This window comes from Channa argus, chromosome 4 (genome assembly GCF_033026475.1).
Source record: "Channa argus isolate prfri chromosome 4, Channa argus male v1.0, whole genome shotgun sequence".
NCBI classification, from domain to species: domain Eukaryota; kingdom Metazoa; phylum Chordata; class Actinopteri; order Anabantiformes; family Channidae; genus Channa; species Channa argus.
The window spans coordinates 9664332-9685401 of NC_090200.1; the positions used below are offsets into that span (position 1 = coordinate 9664332).

The 21070-nt window shown below is 40.7% G+C and overlaps 1 protein-coding gene across 10 annotated transcripts in view; it reads right to left on the reverse strand.

The window, feature by feature from the left end:
- Window positions 1–21070, reverse strand: part of srpk2 (SRSF protein kinase 2) — a 63110-nt gene that overhangs the window by 23549 nt on the left and 18491 nt on the right. The window contains exon 1 of one of the 10 annotated variants that reach the window (XM_067501415.1): window positions 16224–16914. The exons of the other annotated variants lie outside the window; for them this stretch is intronic. Coding sequence (XP_067357516.1) covers window positions 16224–16261 — 38 coding nt within the window. The 5' untranslated portion in view covers window positions 16262–16914. Of the gene's footprint in view, window positions 1–16223; window positions 16915–21070 lie in introns of those variants that run through there. 10 annotated transcript variants of the gene reach the window in all.

Here is a 21070-nt window from a genome sequence, read left to right on the forward strand (position 1 = left end):
TGTGGACATGCCCCGACTACTTCATACACCCTAACTCAAGTGTGAGCGTGTTCACAGATCTGAACACTCACACGCCTATTTTCAGTTTTAGCCACTCCATTCTCACGCTCCACAACAGCATCTGTAGCCACAGTGTTCTAGGTGAAATAGCCCAGCACATTATTATAGATCTGGCATTATTTCCAAATTAGCAAACAGAAGAGCCATTTTTCTTTGTGCTTGTCTAGTTACTAATCAGCTGCAGGCAAGATTAAGCTTGTACACATTGACATCTGAAAACCACTTCAGTCGATCTGCAGCGGGTCATGGAAAATTTGTTAAAAAATAAAAAGAGATGTAAAATTATTTATTTTGACAAAATAAACAGTAAGATGCCACTGAATACTAAAGTAATTTTTTTCTACTGGTAAATTCCACATCATACCACACAGTGCAATCTTGTCTGAACAGTTTTGCCCTGACAGGGCAGCACTGGAAACATCAACAGTATAGAGGCAAAACAACTTCAAGATTTACCCTGCAAACAAGCACTGAGTTTAATAAATACAACTCTGTGTCCACAATTAAAAGAATTCATTTTCAGCATAACAATGCATTCAGTTCAGTCTAGGTTCTGAATGTTGCGCTATGGTCGATCATGATGGGCTGTGAACAGCATCATCATCCAATGCTTATTAACATACTCACTAGTATACAGTAAAAAAAATTACAAATATTATATTATATATCTTTATTAATGTCAAGAGCTTCGTTAAAAACAACAAAAACAACCATGCTTCACTCATTGACATCTGAAAGTCTTTCCTTACTTTCAGATGTCCCTAACCTGTCTGTGGCAACTCAACCCCATTTTAATGAATGTATGGTCTAATTGTTTTAAAAACAGTCAAACAGTTGGGCAATGTGGCTTTCATCAAACATTGCATCATCAGGAGCAAATAATGTTTCTCTATAGAACATCCTCTGTGTATGTGGAATTCATGGTAATAAAGGTGCATGTCACCCACTCCGGATGTGGTTCTTTCTTTCTAACGTTTTGCTTTTTAAACAGCTGTGGAGCTCTGTTGTACAGAATAAGCAGCTTCAGGCTTCAGTTTTGAAGTAAATGAAATGGAATAGATCAGAGACTTGACATCAGCAATTTATATGTCTGTTAACGACAAAGAAAGTCACTGAGCATCACTAACACATCTCCGACCAGTGAGAACAGTTGACCGCTCTTGAGTTATCACCAAGGTAACAGGTATTCCTTAGCAACAAGAGCATCATCTTCCACTGTCAATGTTAAGGCGTGGGATTCAGACCGCGGGTGTCCTTCAGTTCTTATTATCCATTCCAACAGTGGTGTCTCTGCCTCCATTGATTCATCGTTAATCTTTTATTCTCTCCGTCTCTCTATCTTGGCTTATGTCAGCAGGACAGCTGATTCATTCTCTCCTCTCCTCCGGAGTATCTGTCTGTGTGGAAAACTGAGATCTCACCGCTATTTTCAGGATGAAGCCTGACATCACCGGCTGCACCACCCCACACAGTATAAGGTCTAGTTCCACATTATGGCTCTGCAGGGATCCTGTTACATACCACCAGCCCTCAATTCAATACGTGACTACAACGTGCAATGCTAGATTCCCATACAGTACACACACGTGGCTGCTGCTTTAAACTTGTATTCTATTGTAGAAATTTTCACTAACACAGAGAATCCCCAAGACTAAACAACAAGTAAGAAGGCCAGACATCAGTTTAATGGCACGTGATGAAAAAAAAAAGCAATAATTAAAAAAACTAAATTAATAGGCCCAAAGTTTGCAAGTGTTACTAGACAATTCTCAAGTGTCTTAGCTTTTTCAGTTTGGAATGGATGCCATTAAATTCATCTGATTTTGTGGAATTGTTGTCTAATGTAAAACATCAGAGTTGTAAAAAACAAAAGAAACGGACGTCTGTGTTTTTCCTAACCAAACCATCTGGTACTGACAGGCCATATTTGTATGGGATTAACTGTACATAATAAGGATAGCCTTGAAAGTGATACAGTTATTTTATTATTCTATTTATTAATCCAAATGTTTTGCAGATGCAAGAGTTTAATATTTTTTTCATCTTGTTTTAGTCTTACTGTATTTTAAGAAAAACACAACAAAAAATAAAATTGTTGTAGTACACATTGTATTTTTTGTTGCTGTCTGTTCTTAGATTCTGTGATTTCAGATGAGTGGCACTGATGTCCCATCAATTCAGAGGATATTTTGGTTAGACCAGCAGCCCTTTGACAAACAACTTCCCTACACTTGCAGTTTTAAAGGACCCCATTACCGTGTGCTGTACTGGGTTAATTGTCATGTAAAGAGGCCAGGCCAAGGCACTAGACTCCTTGGAACATTATTTCACAGCAGAGTACATGTTAGTTTTATAAGAGAGCATTTAGTTTAAAGAGTCTTCTGTAGATAAGAGCAGTGGCAGTGGCTCACTTGGTAGAGTGGCCGCCTACAGACCATAGCGGTTAAGCTTCGTGCCCCGCTCTTCCCGACCACATGTCGAAGTGTAGGCAAGACACTGAACCCCCGACGGCCCATCCTCATCCCCAGCTGTGCAGCACCGGTCCCAAGCCCAGAAGAAATTGGGGAGGGTCGCATCAGGAAGGGCATCAGGTGTAAAAAGTTTGCCAAATGAACATGTGGACAAAATGATACGCTGTGGCAAACCTGAACTAACAGGATAAACCGAGAAGACAAAAATAATGATTATGTAGATACAGAACCATTAAATAATAAATGGAGCTAATGCTGCTGAGCCACGTGTGTAAGTTGTGCATTGTCCCTCTCACATATTGATCCTGCTACTGCTAAGGCCAAATTAACAAGCACTGGAAAGGAGGTACGTTCTACATTAGTTAGTCAGAGTGACACAGTGCCTGAAAGGCACAATGTTCAAGACAAAAGTCTGAAGATGCTCTGGAACTGTGCCATTATTGATTTCAGCAGCTGAAGCTCAGCTCCAAAGAGAGTTACCGTGAAAAGCAGTAAAATGAGGACAGTATTCAGGAGACATACTTAGGGAAGTAATGGCATTACAGTGTGCGACACTAAAAACCCCCAACCCCCATTTTAACTCTGTCGCCTATGCCGAATCCTGACTCTGACCCTTCTCCAGTGCTTTCATTATGATTCATTCCACCCAGAAGCTCATTATATGCAGACACATCATTAAATGAGCAGTCACTCATTCGATTATGATGTTATGACTCAAAGTTGTACTGCAAGTTTGGATATTGTGTTTTTAGGATGTGTTGTGGATGTGCTGCTACTTCCAGGTGTCTTATGATGCCTGCTCTATTACCAGATGAATTATTGATAACAATGCAATGAACAGACATCTTACTGAAAGATTTGTCATTTTGGTGTAACAAGATTCATTTGGCACGCCAGCAAGAAAGTGTCGGGATTATTTTTCTGAAGCAATATACCTGTTAAATTTAAGTGATAGAAAGTGCAGATCGTTCATCTTCCTCGCAGCACAAAGCAATTAAAACATATTATTTTTACAAGTTCGTTCATTACACTGCACTTTGGCACCTGAAGCTGCATAAAACCCAATTCAATTTTTATGCATGTAGAATGTTTTTTTTCATACCAATTTTCTACCTACTCAGTGGAAGTGGCGGTTTGCATATAACCCTTGTTTCCTGAGCTGCAGAAACAATTGAATTAGCTTCAAAGTGCTCAAAAAAAGCAGCATCATAATCCGGTCACCAGTTAGTTCTGAGGAAATACAAAATGAACACAACGCACCTAAAGCAGCTAATGCATTTTGCAGGAATAAATGTGCGTTTCATTAAGTAACAATCCCACATCCTGTCGCCATGTCATTACACAAGAACTGCTGACCCCTCACCACTATACTGTTATGTCACTCTGTGTGAAAGCATCAGCTAAATGGCTATAACTTGAAATGTAAGCAGTAATTTTGTTACAACAATTACAATGTTTTGTGCAGCTGCCCTTGTTAAAGTTAAATACTGTCTGGCTATAAATAAACACAGAAAAACATAAACTCCAAGGTGCTGCAGGGTTCAGGACACACCAATCTATAAAGGATGAATTGACTGTTGCTGCATTTCCCCACAGGAGTCGATGGACACAAGACCACACGCTATGCTGCATTGACTGAACTCTACAATAGATAGATCATGCCCAAATACATGCAGACACAAATACAAAAACAGTCAAAAGTGACAGGTTTGAACAAAACCTACTAAGCAAAATTCTATACAAAACCCCAAGGAGCACACGTTAGCCAAAATAAACTTGCAGCAATCTGACACACATCTGCGGCTGTGTGGAAAACCCTTGTGATAAGACCAGTTGGCTTGAAATAAAATTTGCATAGAACACTGTTCTACAGGGCTGGTGTAGAGGCATATTTGTGCGTGTGTTCACACAAAAACACACACACTGTTGTGTTAGTCAAGTGACATAGCTGCAGACCCAGCAGGACATGCACATTCCTATCTCCTAACCACAAAGACCAACATCCACATTCTCAAATGCATGTGCTTTTGTGTGCATCATGTGTGTCACCCTTGTCACTTTGTGCAAAACCCATTAGGCTGGTGTTCATGGTTTACTCCGCTCATTACAGAAACATCTAAGCACATATCCTCCATTCAAAGCCAGCGGGTCTCTGTTGTATCTTTTACAAGGCAGTGCACTATTTTTTGCACTCATCCATCTGCCGAGCAACCTTGGATGCATTCTGTAGTTATACATTCCAATGACGTCAGCTGGCCACAGTGCCTGGTATTGTGGAAGTTACGTCTGCCCACACTTGTTAAACCAAGTGAGAACATCACAAAAGGTATGTGCATGTAATAGATGTAATATGCCAACGTACTCCAGGGTAGGCACACATAAGAACACACAAAGATACAGGGCCCTGTCAACTCTCATTACTCTCATTATAGTACTATTGTTTATCTGCTTCTTGACATGGAGCAAATCAAGCATGGATGCAATGGCTGCACAGTGAACCAAATTTATCAAATTGCCCGCAATCAACTAGTTGAGAGCCAGAAAATATAGTAACAACATAGTTACAACTGTATCTCACACAGTACAGTTAAGTATAATATAATACGGTTAAACTGCTTTTCTCCAGAACAGACACTGGACCTAGAGTGATGTTCTGTCATCTACAGTTTCCAACATTCATTTAACTTTTCAACCAACATGGATGACAAGTCCTCACGGTGCTCTGATAAATTTCTTTTAGTTTGAACTCCTATAGGACAACTGGGGCAAACTTCATCTGTTGACGATTGCCATCTGAACTGCTAAAAACTGGAGCTTGTGTTGAGATTTGCTTTTATCTGAATACTCTATGTTTTTTGGGGGGGGGTTCACATTTTTGTTGCTAGACAGATGGCATGTGTGAAACTACCAAGTAAGAAACCAAATGTTTCTCAAGGTAAACAGCACAAAGAGAGATATTAAGCATAAACATGGAAAATGTGTAGGCGCAGGTGTAATTGATTAAATTATTAAGGGTGAAGTATCAAGGCTTACTAAAAAACATTAATGGAATTATAAATATAATAACAACTGAATGTTAATCTTATTAATTACAGCTTTTCATGCTCTAAGAAATCAGAACATCTCCCTGATTATCATACTGTATGCACTATGTGCAAAATAAGACAATTACATTAATTTGTGTATTTAAATTAGGATTTCTTTTTTGTTTATTTCTAAGTACTGTGTCCTTATGCTGTTATACCTGGTGATAAATAACATTACATATATGAATCAAAATGTCTCCCTATCAATCTGAGAAATTATTTTATATTTTCAGTTGTCACTGGTAACTGTCAAACCTAACCCCTAAGAGAAAATACAAATGGAATAAATGACAGATGGACAATAACGGTGTCTATTGTTTAGGGTCATACAAAAATACATTGTTTTGCTTTAATTATGACAAACATCATCAGCAATGTGAAAATGTATGTATTAATAGACAATATAACTTTATATTGACTATGCTCCACAATTTGCCTGTAATATGTTTTGATTAAAAGATATTATTACTAAAACTAATTTCGCCAATTCACTACTCAATTAGCCATTAGCTTTAGCTTTAAAAATTACCTTTAATTATATCCATGCATGAAAGAGATGCTACTCTAAGCAGTTAGACGTGAATGACCTACTTAAATCTTTCTTTGCTTGTTCCTTACCGCACTTTATTTCAGAAAAAGTGTTTTGCATTTTTTTTTCCTTATGGTAAAAAAACAAAACATTGCAATGCTAAAACCAAATTACCACAGCGATGGAGCTTGTTCATAAACCAAAATGTATAATCATTAATAATCTATTAGCTTTTTCGAGCCAGCCCCTCTTTAACATTTGATTTTGTTTATTTTTTCCACTTGTTCTAGCATAGGCGCAAACAAGGTCTCATTAAAAAAAAGTTGAAAACAACAACCGGCACACCATCTCAAAGGTTACCTATTAGTCTTGTCAATCCAAAAAACCTTCAGCACTTCATTCTCCTCATTTGTTTTTATGTTCTCCCCTCTACCTTTTTCGGAGGGCCCTGTGGCGCAGGCGCATCACACACAAAGCCAGACCCAACTTCTTCATAGCGGCCACACAGGAGCTTAACGCCATACAGGATGAAACAAGGAAAAATAGATGAAGAGAGGAAACACAGTAGCTCCCAGTCTTTGCTGTAGCCCCATAGATACAGCATTAGAGGGGAAAGACAAACCCAGCCTTGAATTCCAGCATATGTAATGTGGGGATGTAGCACCCACCTGCTAAGGATTCTTCTTGATGCCACACACACCTATTCTTGCGCACACGTCTTTTGTACACACTAGTGCACAAACAACATTTCGCATACGGATCAGGAATGCAACACCCACAACATTAGCACCTCTCCATCCCTAAAATACACTCTGAACACTTGGAAAAAAAACACCCAAAGTCAATTAGGCTTCCAGACAACTCTGCTCACCAAAATACCATGTAGTATGATTGATTGTCTGCTCATTAGTTTACCAGTGTGTCTGAAGCCAAAGCTTTACTTACACTAGGACAGAGCAGAACTGAGGACTCTCGTTTAAAGCCGGTGTGGAACGTGGCTACGAGCTGGTGTTATGTCCCTCTACTAGGGCTGCAGTTAATGTGAACCTCAGAGTTAAACATAATTTTATCTGTAAGTTGGCTACATTAATGCATCAAGGCTTTGAATTCAGATACGTACCAAAAGATGAAACCATGTCTCCCAAATCATACGCTGGATCTTCATGAACAAATTCTTCTAGTTGAAGTATCCGTGCAGAACCAAAAATGGTAACAAGGGTCAAAGGAAACCATAATCACCATGGCAACTCATAATGTGAGTCAGACGTTTCTAAAGTCCCTGCGTCCACCAACAACAACTGGGCGTGCTACTGATGAGTCGGCATCGTTGAGCTCCTGGACAGTCTGTGGTGTTAATTGGTAGTGTCAGGTGCAACAATACATACTGTCCCCTAGGTGCTCAATTGGATTTAGGCCAGAGAACATGAGACCCAATCAATGGCCTTAATGCCTTCATTATACAGGATGAATCAGGAGGAACCGAGGGCCCACTGCACCAGCGTAAAGCCTCATTCACACATGCACTGGAATCCTGATCTTCTCCAGAGTTAACCCAGAGGCGGTGTATGTGGAAATTCAAATGTCAGACTGACACTCCGGAGATTGGCCAGAGTTTATCCTGCAAGGCCCGTAATACAAAGTCTGGATTATATGCATGAGCCTGTGTATGGATAGAGCGCAGTGCTCTGTCTCAAATTGTCTTGGAGTATTTAGAGCAAGTGAATGGGTGTGTTGACAACATTTCTATCAGGTGACTGCCACATTGTGTTTCTATATACTCTTACATGCACAGCTTTGATGTGGTGCAAATAAAACACTGTTTCCCTCATGTGTCTCCTGCGTGCTCTGGCCAGGCACCAACGCTCACTGAAATCAAGCAGAGTTTCACCCATGAGAACACTTCTGACAATTTCCCGCTGTGTGAAACGACAACTCCAGACAAACTGAGCTGATTTTACAGAGTCCTATGACTTAGGACCCTCACAGCAGCAAGATGCCTCCCCAAAACCATCCCTGACCCACCACCAAACCAGTCATGCTTTTATGCCTGGGACACGTGCTCAGCATGAGCCTGCTCTGTGAGGTTAATGGGGGGCCATCAGACAACCTACCAATTCTGTGTCCTCTGACAAATGCCAGTCAACCTGTAAGGTGCTAGCCTGTAAGCACAGGTTGTCCTAGAGGACTTTGGGCCCTCATGGAGTCTAGTGAGAAACATGCATACCAGTAGCCTGCTGTAGGTCATCAAACAGTGATGGCCATTTTTGTTTGTGCAACAGCAAGACAAAGACATTACAAAAATAAACCCTTAGAAACATTTTGGCTGATCAATTTACAAGTAACAAATAATTTTAGCACTTATTTGTGTAATGTGATGGAGATTCTATGCACCCTGTCCAAACATCAGGATTACCACACCCAACCAGTGGCATTACTGGCTGTCAGTTTACTGCTGTAAAACCAGAGGCCTGGGCATGAGCAGAACGTGCTGAGTTGGCAATAAATGAGACTTTCACGAGTCCAGACCTCAGTGAACCCCTCCCACTCAGGGCTGATGTGGACCGACAAAAAATAATACACTCATCGCTATGCTGCAGGAAGAGACACAACAGTTGAACAAGTGTTCCCACATACAACAGATGAGTACTGTTCTCAGTTATGCAGTAGACATGTGACTCAGTCCTAGCGGCGATAAGAGGTTATGTGCACGAGTACGTACAGACTTGTGCGTGTGTGTGCGCACGCGCATGTGTGTTTGTGAATGTAGCAAGAGACAAAAATAATGGTACCTTTAAAAGCAAACATGTTATCTTTTCACACACATGCATATTCCAAGCCACACAAACAAACAAGACATTATCATTCCACTGCTTCAATGCTACAGCATCAGAACAGATTAGTCCCCTGGTGACCTAGCATTACCCAACACACTGCGCAAGTCTGCAGAGGGCCATCTATCTTCTCCCTCCATCTTCCTTCCCTGTGCCTCCTCTCCCTTTTATCTTTGTCTAGCTTAGACTCCCTGGCTGTCTTCCTCAGCCCTTTCCTGAGGTTTCTGCTGTCCTTTCCTGTTCTTTGGTCTCCATGTCTCTACATCTTGGTCTTTTCCTTTTGCTCTTTCTTTGGCCTCATCATCTCTTTCTCAGTTCCTCTGGGGGATTGTCTCTCTCCGAGGGCTATCGTCGTCTTCTCAAGAAATCTCATATTTTTCACCCTCTCCCCTTTCTCTACCTTATCCTCTTTTTCCCTTGCACAGTATCGTAGCAGTAAAGTCGTCTCCAGAAAGACTAATACACTGATGGCAGAAAGCTGTAAAATACTGAGAGATAAAACCCTGGGCTTCATGCTAACTATCCACATTGCAGGTTAATGCAGTTCACTTTAGCATAAGAAGACTTAAAGAGAATGTTGTTAAGTTAGTCCTCAACGGACCACAGGGTCAGTGGTTCAACTTCCGGGCCCTCCTGGGCAAGACACTGAATCCTAAGTTGCTCCCGATGGGTCAGGTCAGCACCTTGCAAGGCAGCTGCCATCATCGTTGTGTGAATGGATAAATGAGAAGCAACGTTGTAAAGGCCATTACAACATTAACCATTTCACAAGCCTGTGCTGCATAATAGGAAAACAGTCTGTTATTAGCATGGTTATAATATCTTGAAAATCTGGTGTCTTACAATATGCAAAATGTAATTTTATGAATATAGAAAAGGTCACTGCAAAACTTATTGGAATGCAAAATAAGTGATGAAGATAATAAATGTAACTTTGTACAAGTCAAAATATGGATTTATTAATTAAATGTGAATACTAATGTAATATTTAATATAAAAGCCGTTAGATAATAATACAATGAATTCACAGCAACAGTAACAAGTACAATAGTGGGAAAGGCAATGGCCACTACCGGAAAAACACGGCAAGATGATCTGGTTCCCAGAAAACAGAGAGCAAAAATAGGAACAGAAAGTAGGTAGTGACAAAAAGATGAAAAGGGGAGAAGCTGAGTGACCTCAAATGACCAAAGCAGCTGAGGAAAGACAGAACTACTGTATATACCGTATGTAAACATGCAGAGTCATCAGGAACAGGGTTGCTGCTGCCTATGACATCAATTCAAAGTTCTCCAAAACAACATCATTTTAGCAGCATTTCGTTCAAAGCTTTTACCAAAGCCAGCTGAATATTTTCACAGTGGAATGTGGCAGCGCTGAGCCTGGGAAAACATCCTGTTACATTATTGGTCCAGACTAAAAAATGTAAAACGTGTTTCTTCTTGTGAATCAGGCTTTACAAGTTGTCTCAGGTGTGTAAACTGTGACCACATTGACAAGAGAAAAATGAAATAGCCAAGACTCTTTAAATGCAAACGTACCATGCTGGTGAAGGTTCTATGTTCAACTTTTAGACAGATGTGATAACAGGGCTGTGCCATATCATATCGTCCATGCTGCATTGTGATGATGATGGGAATGGAAATGTATTCTTTCGCTAGATTGTTGATATAGTTGTGTAATGATGTTGATAAATACAACCTGTGACTTGGACGTCTTGCATGTGCCTGAAAACGCAACAGGCATTATGAAACGCTGAGGCCATGTTTAGAAGATTCTGAGAAAAATAAGGAGCTTCCTTTTTCATATGGGAACAGTGCAGCAGATGTGAATCAAACAGCTGTGATTTGCAAGCTGTGTCAGGAAACAGTAACAACTTGCTTTAATTTAGAAGGACTTTGTTTGTCGTGTGTTCTTATTGCAATAAGCGAAGTTAAGGCTGAACCAAAACGCTGATTAAAACACTGAACACATACATATCACAGTTTGCTCACTGCAGCCTATCGTTTTACCAGTATCATCCTGCAGGGTGTGATTTTTCATTGATTCTCATCTACAAACAACGTGACCTCTGATCCCATATTACATTTGAAAAGAACTGCAACACTGATGAGACACGAATCAGGTGCCCGGGTCCAGATCACATGAACACTCCTTGGAGGTATTGCCATAACCATCACCTACAATACACTTCTCGTGAGGTGTCTTGTTCCTGGCTGCTGGATGTTTGACTCAGCGATTCCTATTACTGATTAATCAAATGAGCAGGGTGGAGATTTTCTGTGGCAACACAGCAATGTGCTTGGCTGAAATTCTCAGGCAAGTTTCAACTACACAGAACCGTTTTATTAACAATTTCGCTACTTCACTGTGAGCCCTTAGAAGGATAGCAATAGGTGGCAACATGCGTGAGTATGTCCTCCTCTCCATCTGTCCCAAATGGAGATCGGAGCCCAGATATAAGAAAAAAAGCGGTAGTGGGAAAGGAAGCACAACCATTCATCTCTCTTTCCAGGCGTAAGAGGGAGGGTGGTGGGAATGTGGGGATCATGGAGGCCAAAAAGCCAGACAGTCAGGACAGGCTGGCTAGTCTGACTCCCTGCCACACTTCATTAGCTATTGTCATGTCATGGCATAGCTGGGACAGTTAATCTCTGTGTGTGTTTGTGTGCCTGGTGTGTGCCTGTAGTGATGTGGGGTGGACTATAGAAGATGGCGGAGGTCAAAAAGCCCAACTGAAGCTACATTAACTGTGTGAAAGTGATGACTGCTGGAAGTGATGCTGTAAGCTGCATTATTTGATAAAATAATGTTCATTACACTCACTTCTAAAAAAATACTTACTTCAGTAAACCAGTAGGGTCATTTAGAACGGTATAAATCATGACAAAACAATAGAAAAAAACAATTCTCACATTGGTAAAGCTGTATTGAGTGCTATTTGTTTTTTTATGACATAAATGAATAATACAGATACAACCTGCCCTACCACAAGAAAACATTAAAACATTTATTTTAATATTATAAATAAACCTTTCTCTGCTTCCATCAACTCAAATGTGACAATTTTCTGCTTTTCCCAGTTAAATATCTAAATATCAGACTGAATGTCTCCGAAGATCCTGGACTATTAAGAACGGTGATGTTTTTACGTTTTACCACGGTGACATTTAACGGAGTGGATAATCAACAAAACAATCGGCTTATGAAGTGAGGATGAAAATAACTGTTGGTTGCAGCCCCCACGGTTTTCCAATTTAGACATTTAGTTTCATTTCACAGAGCACCTAGTAAAACTTAAGAAGACAAAAATGGAGGCAGGAAGGAGGTTGCAAGGGAGTATCTGGATGTATCCAGTAGCCTGCCTTTCAAATGGTGTCAAGTACATGAAAGAGGAGATGATGATGGAAATTTTAGATACTGGTGGTAACAGCTGGGTCTATGTTCATGTGGTGTCTGTGTTGCTCATTCTAATCTTTTATTTCTGTCATCAGTCCGTCAGTCTAGTTCCTGTTTGTGGATAAACCTTTTAAACTTCTATCTCACTTCCTTTCTCTGCCTTATTGTACCTCCCAACCTCCCTCTCACTTGTCTTACTTCTTCCCCTTTTCATCCTTTTCTCTGTTCATGCAGAGTGGTGGGTTTAGAAATCCTATGGTACAGATACACACACCTACAGGAATTTAAATATGGATATTATGCTAATTCAGACATTAAACCCATCATCTTAGGATAACCATTTTTTTACCTACTACATGATTCTCAACAGCTCACCTAAACACTACACTAATTTACACAAACTCACACACACACACACACACAGTCAATGCTTGACAGACTACACACTCCTCAAGGGAAGGCAATCTGCCTCGAAGACGGAGAGGTTTACCCACCACCTTTAAGTACTCCAACTGCCACAAGTCAGCTTTGACACAAAGCCAGTAAACTCTTGACCTTTATGTGTTTACTTTTTCAAATGTTTAATCCTTAAAGAAAGTCTCTTCAAAAGACATAAGCCTTCCACCCATCAGTTATGACCAACGTGTCATCAAGCCGTAGAAAGAAGCTTTAAGCTTCTCACACGCATCAGCAATGTCAAAACACTGATATCCCCCCCCCCCACACACACACACACACACACACTCCTTGTCCTCCATCCATTTCCATCTCTGCCATGCCTCAAGTGCCAAGTTACACAACAGGAATCGTCTTCCTAATAAAAGTGCTCCGAGAGAAATTTGTCACAGTGCCGCCTCTATCCATATAGTTTAACAAACATAAGTTGTCCAATCCATTCTGATATATTGTTGACAAATATGTTACTACACAACCCAAATTAAGCACTCGAGAGCTGCGTCTGTCTGTGTGTGTGTACATGGTGCCCAAGGCCCAGATGGTGTTGTAGTCAGAAAAAGTGTGCTAATATATCCCAAACCTCAGGCCCAATAAACAATCTAAAGTAAACAACTATAACCTCCAAATTAATTTATGCCACTTCATGTACAGCAAACACATAATGCATATGTTTCTCTGTGTTAAAGGTTGCCACTGGTGATTATTTACATTAAAAACAAATGTAAATTATTTTTGAAAAATTACTCATTTTAATTGAGCCATAAAAACACTGTTAAAAATTTTAAAAAAGGGCCATATAGAAGAGCCTGAAGTGACCTACTAAAATTCAAGGTATTTTTTCTACCTTAATCTAAAACAGAGACAACCAGCAAGTCCACATTTTGTGATGCTAGGGTCACCTAATGTTTGGGATTTGTGTTACAGTACAGTCCTGTTTGTGGTGTTATGTGCAAATAATTCCTGCATTATTCTGCATAGTATCTTTATATAGAATATATTTATATGGACATATTTTTATTTGAAGTTCGATCTTTTAGCCATGTGAATCTTTTTCTTGAACTGCCAGATGAGGGGATGCAGAATATATAATCATGTTTTTTTTTTCTCTAAAGCAAGCGCTGCTGTGTTCAGTATCTACATGTGTTTTGTCAAAGGCCACCCACTGTCCACATTCGCAAAGCAACAGATTGCTCTCAGATCCTCGGCTGCAGCTTGTAGCATTCCCATACAGCTTTGATCACGGGGGTATTAGCAGCTAGTTTACACTTTAGTTTCATAAGTCAGGATTTATTTATTATTTCCGACAAACACAGAAATAAAATGCCACGTCTGATCTGTTAAGCTGCTCGTAGCATGGTCGAACTGTCACATGCATTGCTGCTGCTGTTACATGAGCTGTTGCCGCCGTTAAGAGGGCAGCGGTGCGTCTACCAGTGTAGTTCTTTGTTGTCAACTGAAAAGCAACAAGGGACCCCTGCATTACTCTTAATTACAGTCAGACGTCTGCAACGCATACAAAAGAGGAAGGGAAAAAGTAGCCGAGTAAAAGTAAAATTCACAAACCTCACTACACGACTACTGCCAGACGATACTGTATATTCACAGTGCAGTGTGTGTTTATGTACGTGTCCAAGATCAGGGAGCCTATTTTCCTTGTCAAGATGCAATATGTATACTGTGAAGGAGTGTGACATTTATCATTTACATTTGCTCTCACATGCCTGTTTACAGTACGTGTGCATTTGTATGTGCCACCTCCTCTTTGCCAAAATTAAACTTTACATCATGTTTGTCCAAAACTGCCAATAAAATACTGCCCTCCTCTGTGCCCAACTGCCCATGTACTAATGCCCGATATTGTTAGTGCCCATTTACTTTCAGCCTGTTTATTTGCCAACTGTGCTGTGTGTTTGAATGTGCCAGTCTGGGGCCTGGCGCTACGTTGTGTGGATGGCAGCAGCTCTGCCTGATCCTACTTGGCACAGCATCAGTGGCTACCTGAGTCATCCAGTCTGCCTGCTCCTCACCCTCCAGCACCCGTCAAATCGAGCTCTTTCCGCCTTTGCACAAGGAAAAGAGGCAATTGGTCTGAATAGCACTGAATAAACGTGGGGTTCTAAGCATGCAGAGTGAGATTTAAATGTACAGTAAATGGATTTGCTTTTAGATCCCCCACTTTAAACTGAGATAGAGCCTGCACTCAGAGCACAGAAACAATTCTCCTGCCTCTTGTGTTTTTTTTTTTAAAAGACTAACTGTAGTTCCTTAAACTGAGTTACAACTAAAGTCAGATATGTATGACAGTGCAACAACACACACTTTCTAAATAGGCATAATGTCTAAAAACCTGCTAAGAAATAAAACATCTGGGTTTACTTCACCTTATAAGACTTCATACGATGTAAAAATCACATCTACTAGACAGATATAAATTAAAGATGACATTAATCTGTATTGAATAACAAATTCAGATATGATTTTTGAACTATGCCTAGCCTTAATACACACATTTGTCATGTATTGTGAAATATACTGTCAAGACTGTTTGAAAATAATGCAGGTGTGTGCATGCTTGTGCATATTTTTTCATAAAGCCCCAGTTGGCCACGTGAGGGATAATGCCTTTTTACTTTGTTGTCCATGCATCATTATTGTAGGTTCCATAGCGTGTGAATCTATGATGCTATGAAATCTATGATGAACACTTACAGCTGGTCAAAATGTGTGTCTGTGTGACGTTGTGTAGCATCTGGGGTGCCATTGTTCACTAATGCACTGAGGTGCGTCATGTGGAGAGCTGTTGTCTTGCACTGCTGCTGAAATGCACTGCTGCTGGTGCTGCTGCTGCTGCTGCTGCTGCTCTTGCTGGCTGTGCTAATGTTGACGTGTGCTGACATTCTTGCTGGATAAGCTCTGTGCACCACCGCCATGAACAAACATATTTGTCTGTGTGTGTACACTTGTTATTGTTGTCTTTGGAGATGTTTCAGCCTTAGAAGGAAGCAGCAGCCCAGGTGTGCATCTGTGTAGAGGTATGTGTAAGAAATGATGTACAGTATATGTACACAATCCTGTGTGTGCCATTGTGTGCATGTTCTAAGCAGTATTATAGGTGTTCTGTTTTAAGAGTCAACTGAAAGGGTATAGCACCATGTAACAATGAAGCACTGCATTTTTTTTTCCTTGATACAGTCAGACTGCTATGACCCAGACAATAGAGGAAACTGAGCTAAGGATACACAGAGAAAAACATTAAGAGACAAAACACGGAGGTGCTGAGGAGGCGGGTGGTCAGAGAGGGTCAAGATGGGAGAAAACAAAACAACAGACAGACAGAAGGGCATGCATACCAACATATGGAGATAAAATGATAGGGAGGAGGAGGTGTTACCTTTCAGGGGACGAGGATTTCTCCGAGTTCACGGACATGAGCGGTGCCTGTTAGCCGCTCGCTGGCCGAGGGACCACAGGAGACGAGGAAATAGAACAGAAAGCTGCTTTCTCTCTCTTTTTTGACTCTTCTCTCCCTATCTTGCTCTCCTGTGTCTCTGAGCAAAGACGGGGAGAGGGTTACTGCCACCCCTCCTCTCCCTTCTCCTCCTCCTCCTCCTCCTCTTCCTACTCTCTGTGTCTTTCTTGTCCCCTTGCTCAGAGGAGAGCAAAGAATGTAGGACAGGGCTCCACAAAGGACAAAAAAGAGCAGCAACTGTGCAGTGCACAATCTGGGTGAGTGTGCATGTGGGAGTCTGCCTATGTCTGTCTGTGTGTGTGTGTGAGCTGATAGCAAGAGCAGCAATGTCAGTCAGGCGCCCCTCCTCATGCCCCAGTCTCCTTCCTTCCTCCCTCCCTTTCCTTCCTTCCCTCCTTCTCCTCCTTCACCTTGCCTTTCAGTGACTGAAGCACCTTTTTGACTTGCACTTTCCTTCGTGTCCTTCCTCACTGGTGTCGCTGGCTGAACTGGCTGATGAAATGAATACACGGGCTCTCAATCCACAGTGTCTCAGTCTCTGTGTCTCTCTCTTCCTTCTCTCTCTGCCTAGCTGGATCTATCAGGCCTTCTGCAGCTCTGCACAACAACAGAGCCGAGAGCGAGCTGGGGCATTCCACTTTGTATGCAGGCAGAGGGGTGTCGGCTTGACACAGCAACATGAAAATAAATGCTGTTCTCCTTGAAGCACACTCTCCTCCCCCTTTACCCTTACGAATTAGTTCCGCCCTTACTCTCTCTCTTGCTCTCTCTTCCAACTGCCTTATTACGACATCCTGTATCTCAGGGCAACGCCACACAGATCTGCTTGACTCTCCCCTACTGTTCTCCTCACACATCCACAACTCCTTTTCTGTAAAACCCCATTTCCACTTCTTTTTTTGGACGCCACTGCTTAACCATGTGTGTCTCATCCTTTTTCCTGCACCCATCCCCATCCACCGCTATTCTATTGGCATCTCTCTAGGCAGATGGGCCTGCTTCTACGCGAGTGAACCGCTCACAGAGAGGTAGCCAGAGGGTGTGCCATGATGGGGGGTCTGTCTCTACCTCTCAATCTGACCTCAATACTGGCATGTGTGTGGGCGTGAGTGTGTGAGTATGTGTGTATGTGAGTGCTCTTGTGAACATACACAGCAGGGGGTGGAGGGAGCATCCTGTGGTAAACGTAACTGAAGGAATAGTCATCCAGGGAATGCACAGTATGAAGATGTACAGTACACAATTTTCACAGTAGGATCAAATTCTTCTCTATAATACCTGTCAGGGATTGCCAAAATTATTAGCTGATGGTGTGACATGCACAAAGCTGTTTAATAACATTAATAGTTATACGCAGCAAGGGTATGAATTGTGAGTGATGGAAACTGTGACAAAAAAGATTTTTTTAGGTCATTGCATTTGGTATTGCACATTATTTAGCAATACTGCTTTATGGCAATATTGGATTTGCTGGAAATTCCATCAGTTTTATTGAAAATCTTGTTTGGCACCTATTTGTCAATTTGGTGGACAAACCAAAACACTGACACTCTTAACTGATTATTAGCCAAAGACGGTTTGTCTGTCAGTCATCTTTTTGGCCACCACAACAGCTACTAAATTGATGGCCAAGGCATTTTGAACAGACATTGATGTGGCTCAGAGGATCAATCTGGTGGATTTTTGTGATCCCCTGACTTTTTCTCTAGCACCACCATGACTTCAACTTTGTTGGGTTTTAGAGAAATAGGAAAGGAAACACATTATGTCCTACTCAAGGGGACATATAATTGTTTTGCTGATCCCTTAGTGTTTCTCAGTATTTTATTGATTTATTGAATTAACTTAAAAAAAAAATTTTACTCCCATCATACGCGTATCAGTTGTACTGATTGTACTGTTTTATTTTAGCACATGTTAGCATGCTAACAAGTCAGCTGAGTCACTTGATTAATGAAGACAATGTGAGCTTGTGTGTCAATGTGGTCTTGATAGCATGCAGAGGTTAGCACTTATTATAAGTACAGTCACTAGACTCTGTAGTCTTGTTACTACACTTGTTAAGTCTTGTTAAGTCTTATTACTACACTGCCAAATTTATATTTACTTGTATCTTTATTAAATTAACCACATTACAACACTTATCTCAATGGGAGCTTTAATGTAGTACATTTGATTCAATACATAGCCTTAAAATAATCATACCCAAGCTTAAGTATAAAAAATATACTAAACATCACATGATGTTTACTGCTGTTATGCATTACATACATAAACAAAGACGACAATATCTGCTTTTGTTTGGTTTTTAAATTTAACTGTACTGGAAATCATCATCATTTTGCATTGAAAGAAATACGGCAACATAACACAATACCACAAAAATTTGTCTTACTCTAATGCTCAATTATCACCCAGCTCTAAAATGAGGCGACTGAGCTTGAACCTCAGCAGCTTCTGCGGGTCCTTTGTTAATAAAATGTCGAATCAATTAAAGCAGAAAAAACATAACCATTTCTGGATGCTATCAGGCGCACGGGACATGCCTGAGAGATGGAGACGGTAAGAAAACAGGAACACAATGATCCCTTTTTTCTACTCTCTTCATACAGTTCCACTTTCCCACATAAAAGGACTACATTAGGCACACATGTCTCTGAGCCAAACCATTGTCCTCATTCTCGGTGGATGTGGGCCAGTGGGGGGTAAAGTACACTGGCACTCAGCGCATCCAGACAGCAGGAAGAATATTGAGCTAATATGAGAGGGCACACTCGGCTTTTTATTCATGTATTTTCCAAACCCAGTTTTTTGGGGTCACAGGAGGGGGTGGGACTGTGGTGTTTCACAGCACAAATAGCGCAAAAAAACTGACCAATCGCCAGTTCATGAACAAGAGAAAACATCTACGTTCACAAAGACTCTTCTGGGAAAACGAATGCCCCAATAAACCTGTACATGAACAACAATGACACACTTTAGTACATGATGAAGTGGATAGAATGGTACTTGCATACCTTTAGATTAGAAGCTGTGCAAAGCCCTACTCATTTTGGCCTGAACAATATTATTTCAATAGCTATAAGTAGATTGTAGTTGTGTTTCAAGCACACTACTGCTTTGAATAACTATCACAGGTGTCTTGTATCGTAGAATGAGTCATTCAGCCTATTTATATGGGGAGAAGTACTCATTGTGCTGTTCTGCATCATTGAATACTGATCATAGCTAATTTTGAAATAGTTGGAAGAGGGCAAAATAAGGCTGGGAAAGTAATTGCCGCTAATCAAAAAGAAATGTAGGAGCATTTGACAACTAATTAGGTTAATTGGCAACAGGTCAGTAACATAACTGGGTTTAAAAGGAGCAAATGTAAATATGGCTAGTGGTTCACCAATCTGTGAGAAACTGTGCCAAAAAAAATGTGGAACAATTTGAAGATCCCACCATCTATAGTATATAATGTCATCTAAAGATTCAGAGAATCAGGAGGAAACTCTGTGCGCAAGGGACAAGGCCGAAGCTTAAAACTGTGATCTTCGGGCCCCCAGCCAGCACCGCGTTAAAAATAAGACATCGTTCTCTACTTGACATCCCTGCATGGGCTCTGTAACACTTCCAGAAATCATTCTATGTGAACACGGTTCACTGTGCAATCCACAAATGTAAGTTAAAGCTGTATTATGCAAAGAAGAAGCAAACACGATCCAGAAATGCTGCCGTGTTCTCTGGGCCAAATCTCATTTAAAATGGTCTGAGGCAAAATGAAAAATTGTCCTGTGGTCAGCTGAATCAAAACTTTAATCTGTTGGAACCCACGGCCATCGTGTCCTGCTGACTAAAGAGGAGAGAGACCATCCATCTTGTTGTCAGCCGACAGTTCAAAAGCCTGCATCTCTGCATTAGTGCCTATGGTCTGGACAGCTTACACATCTGGAAAGGCACCATCACTATAAATGTTGAAAAGTACATAAAAGTTTTAGAGCAACATATACTCCCATCCAGACGATGTCCCTCTCAGGGAAGGCCTTGCATATTTCAGCAAGACAATGCTAAATCACATACTGCATCCATCACAACAGCATGGCTTTGCAGGAGAACAGTCTGGGTGCTGAACTGGCCTGCCTGCAGTCCAGAGCTTTCACCAATAGAAAACATTTGGTGTACCATAAAACAAAAAAATCCAACATCTTCTTCTGCTGTCACTCAGAAGGAGATTTTTTGAGTTATGACAGTAATGTCAGCTATCACGGTTTGCACGTGTTGCCTTTGCTGGTCAACAAGTTGGAAGTAATAGCAGCCATAAGCAAAGACGATAAAATAACACCAAAGAAAGGTTGTTACCTCAGTAATACGTTGGTTTGACAATTAAAAAAAGTTACCCCATGTCTACACACAAATTGTTGATGTTTGCAACCATTGCTGTGTGTTGTTAAGCTGTTGATGCTTCCGGGTACAGTAGAGAGTGTAGGTGACTTATGTTTTAGAAACATTCAGAGCACAAAATGCCATTTTCTGCTCCTAGTGTTGTATTTTACAGTTTTTACCATATATGTAAAATGAGCACAATCTTGCTAGTGTGTTGTTTTTTTCTCCCACTCTGGTACATTGGGTACCTAAGGTGACAGCATAGAGTTTTAATAGTTCTGTATTTAAATATTGTTAAGGTGTAATTCTAAACCCAAAAATTTAAGTTAATTATCTGAAACACAGAAAAATATGTTATTTTATATTTTATTAACACAGATTTTCTTTTTTTGGCTTTGGCT